General features: G+C 48.8%; 1 protein-coding gene across 3 annotated transcripts; it reads left to right on the plus strand.

Annotated features, from left to right (window-relative positions):
• Window positions 1–530: 530 nt before the first annotated feature.
• On the plus strand, window positions 531–6,542 carry MYC (MYC proto-oncogene, bHLH transcription factor). Of its 3 annotated transcripts, XM_083358102.1 has the most exons (3): window positions 531–1,040; window positions 2,522–3,236; window positions 5,315–6,542. In XM_083358102.1, exons 2-3 carry the CDS (start codon window positions 2,537–2,539, stop codon window positions 5,887–5,889), a joined length of 1,275 nt encoding a protein of 424 aa, XP_083214228.1. In that variant the 5' UTR covers window positions 531–1,040; window positions 2,522–2,536; the 3' UTR covers window positions 5,890–6,542. The 3 variants fall into 3 exon arrangements, with proteins under 3 accessions (XP_083214228.1, XP_083214229.1, XP_083214227.1); XM_083358103.1 differs by lacking the exon at window positions 531–1,040 and having other exon boundaries at window positions 2,308–3,236; window positions 5,318–6,542; XM_083358101.1 differs by lacking the exon at window positions 531–1,040 and having other exon boundaries at window positions 2,310–3,236.
• Window positions 6,543–8,819: the final 2,277 nt, after the last annotated feature.

Below are 8,819 nucleotides of genomic sequence, written 5' to 3' on the forward strand. Positions count from 1 at the left end.
ACCAACCAACCCCCCCCCCCGCGACCTCTCCCTCCCTTCACTGCGGCAGCGCCCCTGGAAAAAGCCCCCCTCCCCTACCTCCCTTTTGCAAGGTCGCCCCCTCCCCGCTTTGGGGAGTTGGGGGGGGGAAGAGAATTGAGAGAGAGAGAAAGAGAGAGAGAGAGACCAAGACACGCACAAAAGCGCACAAAAGAGGAGAAGGAGAGCCGGCCAGCCCACCCGTTCCTCCTTTCCCTGCGCGAGCGTGTGTGTGTGTGTGCGCGCGCGCGGGTGTGTGTGTGTTGGGGGTGGGTTTCTTTCTTTCTTTTTCCTTTTTTTTCTTCCTTTCCTGCCCGCCTCTCTCGCCCACCCGCTGGCTTCCAGCTTCTCACTATCCAGGCGTTTCTGCAAAGCGGGAGAGGGAGGGGTCGAGAGAGAGACCGGGGGGGGGGGCGGTTGGCGGGAAAAGAAAAAGGCGGAGCAGCGGCCAAGGGTTTATAAAGCAAGCAAGCGGAGTCCTGCAGCTCAGAGGCGAACACGGGGGGGGGGGTTAGGGAAGCGGAGCTAACCGAGGAAGGAGGAGGCGCTGGTGGCGGTGCTGTTGCTGCTGGTGCCGCCGCCGCCGCCGCCAGCCGGGGCATAATAAATACATACGAGCGTTGGGGATCCGCGCGTGCACGAAGCCCCACTCCCCCCCCCGCCCCTTTGCTTTCGCTCCCGAGCCGGCGCTTTTGGAAAAAAAAAGGGGGTTTGACTCCAGTTTGGGATTCGGAGCTGGAGACGCCGCCGACTGCGCCGCTGTGGACTTAAAATATCCGAGCACCCGTTTAAAGAGACGCCGAAGGAAGACGGTGCAACTTGCGCGCCTTTCTCCCCCTCCGCCCCTTGGCGGGGTGGTCTTTTGCAAAGACTTGGATTTTCCTATATATATATATATATATATATATATATATATATATATATATATATATATATATATATATATATATATATTTCTTTTTTTTTTTGCATCGATCTTGGACTCTCCAGCACCGTCTTGGCCGGGATCTGAAAGGGAACCGGTAAGTTTGGGAAGCGGCTGTCCGGCCGGCGTTCGGCAGCCTCTTTGCTTGCTTGCTCGCTCGCTCGTTCGTTCCTATCTCCCGGGCCCGGGCCGCCGAGAAGGCGCGGGGGAGGCGGAATGGCTGAATCGATCCGCCGGGGGGGAGGCAAGCTTCCTAATGCCGCCCCCTTCGAGCCTTCTCCCAAGGCGGCGGGAAGGAGCTGCGCCGCCGCTTGCCGCCGCTGCTGCTGCAGCAGTCGAAGAGAGAAAGCTCGGCGCGTTGCAAAACCTCCGGCCGCTGGAAGACTTCGCCAGCCGATTTGCTCTCCGTGCCGCCGGGTCGTCTCCTTTTGCTTTTCCGTACCTTCCCCGTTTTTGCCGTGCAGCCGGCCAAGGTGGAAAGGAGGGGCGGGAAAGGATCCGTTGGAAGAGGGGGAGAGGGCTTGCGGTCCGGAATAAGTCCTAACTACGAGGTTGCGGGGTGATCGAGCCGAAGTCACTTTGGAGAGGCGGGGCGGGGTGGGGTGGGGAAGAAGAAAGAAAGAAAAAGGAAGGAAGGAAGAAAGAAAGAAAGAGAGAAAGAGAGGAAGGAAGGAAGGAAGAGAGGAAGGAAGGAAGGAAGGAAGAAAGAGAGGAAGAGAGGAAGGAAGGAGGTTTCCCGAGCCGGAGCGCCAGGAAAAGTCGAGAGCGGCCGGCTCAGAGCGCGAACTACCGCGGGGGCGGCGGGAGCCGAGAGTAAATCCCGGACAGGCGTTGCTGGAGAGCTGCCCGCCTTTCCTTTTTTAAGGTGGCGCCCAGGGGCGCTGGGGCATGAAGCCGGAGTTGAGCTGATTCTCGCTGGGTGGCGCCTCTCGGAGGCTGGGGAGGGGGAAGAGAGAAGAGGTTGTAGCCCAGGGGTCGGCAACCTCGGCTCTTTTATGACTCGTGGACTTCAACTCCCAGAATTCCTGAGCCAGCTATGCTGGCTCAGGAATTCTGGGAGTTGAAGTCCACGAGTCATAAAAGAGCCGAGGTTGCCGACCCCTGGTGTAGCCGAAGCCACCCGGTAAAATAAGCCGCGCTTGGACGGCTGTCCCACCTGGGCCAGGGGTAGGCAACCTCGGCTCTTTTATGACTCGTGGACTTCAACTCCCAGAATTCCTGAGCCAGCTTGGCTGGCTCAGGAATTCTGGGAGTTGAAGTCCATGAGTCATAAAAGAGCCGAGGTTGCCTACCCCTGACCTGGGCAGACGCGTTAGCCAGCTGGCCCGGGGAAGCGCCCAGGTCCAGTCCCGCGAGTTCCGTGCTGGAGCAGCGCCCCTCTGGCTTCAGTCAATCCGAATTAACTGAAGCGAGGTAGCGATTCCGGAGTTAGTTGCCGCCGTGCTAGTTTCCTCCTCCGGGACGTCCGTCTTGAGATTTCGTGGTGGCGCTCTATTAGAAGCAGAGTAGAGTTGCCCCAGAGGTAGCCACTGGCCCCATTAACCAGATTTCCCCCCCCCCCTTTTCTCTCCCTGCCAGGCACCCTCCAACGCCATGCCCCTAACTGTCCCGAGCTATCCCAGCCGGGCGTACGATTACGACTACGACTCGATTCAACCCTATTTCTACTACGAGGATGAAGAGGAGAACTTCTACCTGTCCGGCCATCATCGAGGCTGTGAGCTGCAGCCTCCGGCCCCTTCGGAAGACATCTGGAAGAAATTTGAGCTGCTGCCTACGCCGCCCCTCTCGCCCAGTCGCAGATCCAGCAGCTTCCCTTCCAATGCTGACCAGCTGGAGATGGTGACCGAGCTCCTGGGCAGCGAGGTGGTCAATCAGAGCTTCATCTGCGATCCGGACGATGACGCCTTCGTCAAGTCCATCATCATCCAGGACTGCATGTGGAGCGGGGGCTCGGCAGCAGCCAAACTCCAGAAGGTGGTCTCCGAAAAACTTGCTTCCTACCAGGCTGCACGACGGGACGGGGCGGGGGCCCCGCTGCCCCTCCGGAGTGGGAACTGCAGCAGTAGTGGCCTCCCATTGTCTTCCTCGCAGACCTCTGCCTCTTCTCCCAGCAGCGCCTACCTGCAAGACCTGGGGGCCTCTGCGGCTGAGTGCATTGACCCCTCCGTGGTCTTTCCTTACCCACTGGGGGAGAAGACCCCCAAAGCTGTAGAAGCTGCTGCCTCGCCTGACCCATGCCCAGCTTCCTTGCTCGGCCAAGATACGCCCCCAACCACCAGCAGTGATTCAGGTGAGCGGTGGGCTTCTTTTTAGGGCCCCTTTAACACACTTGGGGGGTGGGGAAGGGGTTTCCCACTCGACAAGGTGGGATTTGGGCTACCCGGGTGCCTTCCTGTGGTGCTTAGAACAGGCCCCCAGGCTTATTTGCAAAGCATGGACTTGTAGGTGAGGTTAGAAAGTTGTCAAACTGGAAATACTACACTTAGTATTATGATATTGCGTACTGGAGTAATTCATTAGTACTGTTCCAGCAGCTACCAAAATCCAAAGCGGTGCGTACATTCTCATGGACTATATACATAACAGCTTTCTCAAGTTCAAGCTGAAAAGTCTATGAACAAACCTCAACGGTGGCACTTCTGAGCAAGATATGGGGTAGACTTTTTTTTAAAAAAAAAAAAAAACCAAGACCCAAACTGGCTTGAACTGTTTCCACCTGGCCCCATTTTCAGGTGAACTGGCTACTTTGCCTTTCAGTTGCCTGAAGCAGCTTGGAGTGGCTTGTTCAGCAGTGAAACCACCCTAGCTTTCATGACTTCGTCATCTCTCCTCTTCCAGGTGGCATGAATGAATATTCCCATTGTACAGATAGGCTCAGGGAGGCTGGTGGGGTGGGGGGGAGGGGGCGGATGGGATTCTGCCAGGCTGTTCCTGCATCTTGGAAAGTTTCAGAGAGCTTAACTAGGACTTAAAAAGTTGGTTCTGTTTTCGCTTTGTGTTTCTCCTATTAGTGCCACCTCAAAAAAGGAAGTTTCAGGCAGGGATTAATTAAAGAGCTGCCTGCCCCCTTTTTTTTGAGAGGGGGGGGGAGTTGAAGGTTTGAATACTTTTTCCTCTTAAAAGAGAGAGCAAGCTTGCAACATTCGGCTTCCCTCTAGAAAGTTTTACTGACGTAGCCTCCGAGATAACGAAAGCCTAATGGAATGTACTGCCTTTCCTTACATCACATGTTGGCTGGGCTGAACATTCGAGATCGCGTCTGCTCCCTCTCTCTCTCTCTCTTTCCCCTGCCCCAAATACTTCAGTTGTGCAGCAACTCCCCTCCCAGCATATGTGTATACTCTTAGTACGCTGCCACGTTAGCGACACACATGGGCCGGTCTTCCCAGGAATTGCATTTCCTAGAAAAACTAGCCTGAGACAGATCAAAGCCAAGCTTTTTCACTTGGGTCTAATGGGGTCACCGCAGATCTCCAGAGCGGGAACTTTAAACCCACTGGCTGGGCTTTAATCCAGCCTGTCCTCTGATTGACATATACCTGGTGAGGGGGGGGGGAAGAGAGAGGTTCAAAGGAGAGAGAAAAAGGAATGAGTCTTGGAGAAGGGGTGTGTGTGTGGGCTCACCCTCTTTTTCAGCCTGCTTTTTGCATGCCTGAATAATAGGGTGGTTGTGGCATTCCCAGGATAGGATAACTAGGGAGGAATTGCTCCTGGCCATTAAAACTTACCAAGAACTGGGTGTGGTTCCAAGGATTTTACACTTTCTCACATTACACAGCTTTTTTGTCTCTTCTTACACATGCAGTAGTTGGGAACTCGGGTGTGGGTGGACAACAAACATGTAAGTGGCCTTCCCAAATGCTGAAGGTCAGCTCCTACCATTCCTAAGTAGCCTGGAAGTGAGGGATCCTGGGAATTTTAGCATTGCCACCTTCAGGATGTAACAGGTTGTCTTCACTAGTGGTTGGAGGAAAAAAAAAAGGCTGGCATATGGTAGGTAAGGATAGCCCCTGGAGACAGGTGATCCCGGTTAAGTAGCCTAGAAATTCGCCTTTTTTTGCTGAGATGCTGCACAGAGTTATGCAATGCTACAATTTCAACATTCGTGAGATGGCCAGGATTCAGTTACAAGTTCTTTGGAATTGTCGTCTTGGTGCAAATGTGTGGGGTTGTGTCCTCAATTGCATAACAACCTAAGAGCTGCCCTTTTTGGAGAGAAGCCCATTTTTCAGAAACCTGTGCATTTGTCTATAGTTCCTGGCACCCGTTTCCAGCTTGCCCGAGGCAGACAGGTCAGGGGAGGCTAATCCCATCTTTTCTGTGGGGAGAATCAATTTTAACCTTATCTCGTCTATCTTGTTTTTTCAGAAGAAGAAGAGGAGGAAGAACAGGAGGAAGAGGAAGAAATTGATGTTGTTACTGTAGAAAAAAGGCAACCTGCAGCCAAGAAGTCAGAGTCCACTGTTCACACATCTGGGGGGCACAGTAAACCCCCGCACAGCCCTCTGGTTCTCAAGCGCTGCCATGTCCCAATGAAGCAGCACAATTATGCCGCCCCTCCTTCCCCGCGCCACGAATACAGCTCTGCCAAAAGGCTAAAGTTGGACAGTGGTCGGGTTCTGAAACAGATCAGTAACAACCGCAAATGTTCAAGTCCACGCACCTCAGACTCAGAAGAAAACGACAAAAGGCGAACACACAACGTCCTGGAGCGACAAAGGCGGAATGAGTTGAAACTGAGTTTCTTTGCCCTGCGTGACCAGATCCCCGAAGTAGCGAATAACGAAAAAGCTCCTAAAGTTGTCATCCTTAAAAAGGCCACCGAATACGTCCTCTCCATCCAGTCCGAAGAGCATAGACTCTTAGCGGAAAAAGAACTTCTGAGGAAGCGACACGAACAACTCAAAAACAAACTTCAACAGTTGAGGAACTCTTGCGTTTAAAAATAAAAATAAAAATGAATAAGTGTTGCTATTAATATTATTAAAGCCTATAAAACCTATAAACTTTGGGAACAGAAGTGGACCTAGGAGGCATGAAATATCAACCTGACATAAACGTTGTCATTGACAACGTTACCCTGCGTAAATGTTATAATGGACTCCCATTTTTGTAAAACTGAACTGTTGAGAATGCATGCCGAACAGCCGTCCAGCATTAAGGCTGGATTCTCCAAGCCTTGTCTAAGAACGGATGAAAATTTGGGGTGCAAGCTTATGCTTGCAAAAAGGGGCGAGGGTTGTATTGGGGTGGGATGAGTAATGAAGTTTTTTCCACTTTCATTTTTGTATTTAAAGCATTTTTCTCTTAAAAGTGATTTTGGACTAGCTGTTGTCAAGAGTTGCTGTAAATATTTACACAGCCCAATGATATGTAAATATCTTTAATAATAAAAATCTTTATAGAAAAGGTTAAAAAAAAGAAGCCGTTGGTAGATCATTAAGATCACAACTTAATGGTTGTGGCAACTGAATTTATAAATTGTCTTGAATTTTTGGTGCCATAACATCTCTTCACAGATTCTTATTTAAGTACCTTTTTTGTCATTTTTTAAAAAGATCTGATTTTATTTTGTGTTTATAGAAAAATAAACTATTTCCTGTAAAATTGTAACTAGCTATATAAAGTGTGTTTTCTTGGAAGTTTTTAAAGCAACTGAGTGTCCTGAAACAGCAGTACGGATATTTATGGATTGAGTTATTAAATATCTAGAGAGTTATTCTGAAAGAGGGCTGCTGTGTATGCCCTCCTAACTTGTTATCTGTAGTTGGGGGGGGGCTCCCCTACCCACAAATATAAATATGGTGTATTTCAGGTTAATGCCTGCCTCAGGTTTGCAAAAGAATGAATCCTGCCTTGTAAGGTTGAAAGTGATAGCCTGTCCAAAACGCATCATGGTGCATCCTTGAAGACTTGTCAGTCATCTAGGCAGAATCGTCGACATATTAAAATGCATTTTGGGGAGAAAACCCCTGAGGTTAGGGCAAGAGTTGGTACATCTGACTGATGAAGACAAGTGAGCAGCGAAATGTCTCAAATTAGCAAAAAAAAAAAAAAAGAATGCAGTTGCCACGATTCAACCTTTGCCTACCATGATTCAATCTTGTGATTAGCTAAATTAGGAATAGTATAACCTTGTGCTTACAACGAACTGCATATAATCCAAGGCCTTCCTTGAACAGTTAGAAAAACTGTCCAGTTCACAAACTGGGAACCTAAGATGCGATAGTTTTAGCTTTTCATACATTTATTTCCATACTTTGTATGAATGGTGCTTGCTAATGAAGGTTGGTCCTGGCACTTCAGAAAAAAACGGAAGCTTGAAATTCCACGTTTCTTATTAAGGCTGTATGGAAAAGATTTTTTTTAAAAAGGGGGGGGTGTTATGGGTTAGCATTGTAGTATAGTGTTAACACAACTTGGCTGGAATTACAATCAGCAACTTTCCAACAGCTGCAAATAGATTCATCAGCTTCTGGCGTGATGCCATCAGACAAGCGAAATGGTAGACTGGAGTAATGCAAGCCATACCTGATGTAGGTATGTTGATGTTCCTGTTCTAAAGGGGCAGCTTTGCCAAGGCACGACCTGTCTCTTGTGTCAATTTCACTCGCACTTCCACACCAACCCCAGTGTCCTGTTACAACTGTATATTTGCAACAGGGTCTGTCTCCTCCGCAGGAATGCATTGGGCAATAAATCAGTTTAGGGATCACCTTGACTAAGCCCATAGAAGACCCTTTAGCTTAGCACGTGGACTGAACAGAGCCACTGATTTGAGGCTTGCATTCTGGGTTAATGGGGCAAACGTTTTGCTCCTATCCAAGCTGGCTATTTTGGGTCATTTGAAGCACAGGCTTTCTCAGTTACAACCCTAATGGCTTCACGCTTTCATCCTGATGCATTAGGACTTCACCTCCCATCGTTCTTAGCCAGCGCATCAGGACATATTAAAGGTCACCAATTACTCCACCCCTAATTACAGTGAACTTCGTAGCTCTGAGGGTCAAGCTATATGTGCAAGAATTGTAACTTTTTTCACCCTTTTTAAAGAGGGAGAGGTAGATGTAATTGATTTCTTCCCATCAGGAATGAGTTTTGAGGGGCTGTCACAACATCTTTATATTTTATGAATAAAAAGGGAGTTAATTGCAGAGTACCCTTCCTGGGTATATTTATGCAGCTGGACCAAAAATTGGGATTAGCTTTTCACAGAGCTAAGCTCCCCAAACAAATCAAATTCTGTATTAATACTAAGAGATCTCTGAATCTTTTCCTTCACCCAGAACGTGACTTCTGCAAGCCCAGGTAAATAAATACAAACAGCAAACTCCATATAGGTAAAACCAAACACATTTCAGATGGAGTAACAGTTGGCAAGAACAGATTAAACTGAGACAATTTATCTGCCTGGTAAAACTGCTTAATTATTCTGGGGTATTGCGAAGATGCTTGCCTTTTGATTTGTTCTAAAGCACTGCATTCCACTGCTGCAATCTAATAGGGCAGCTCTTTCATAAGCATTTCTACAATATTTCAGAAAAGCTCTCCCAAGTAGTTTTATGGATAAGCTGTATCTGGGTGGGGTTTGGGGGGTTTCTTTTTGTTTTTTGCGGGGTGTGTGTTTAGAGTTTCCCTTCAGGGTTAGAGTTTCTTTTCCAGGGTGAATTATTTGTACATGTCTGTCCTCTGGATTACAGTTATACCTCTCCTTTGGAGCATACCAGTAAGGATAACTATGGCAGGAGCGCATGTTCCCTGTTGTTCTCAGGTGCTTTTGAACATGTCTAGATCTTCTAGAAGATGGATCCCTTAATAGCTGGTAATCCTCATAGTAATAAATTTTGCTTAGTAATATAGAAAACAGAAGAAA

The sequence above is a fragment of the Vipera ursinii genome (assembly GCF_947247035.1).
Source record: "Vipera ursinii genome assembly, chromosome: 3".
NCBI lineage: Eukaryota > Metazoa > Chordata > Lepidosauria > Squamata > Viperidae > Vipera > Vipera ursinii.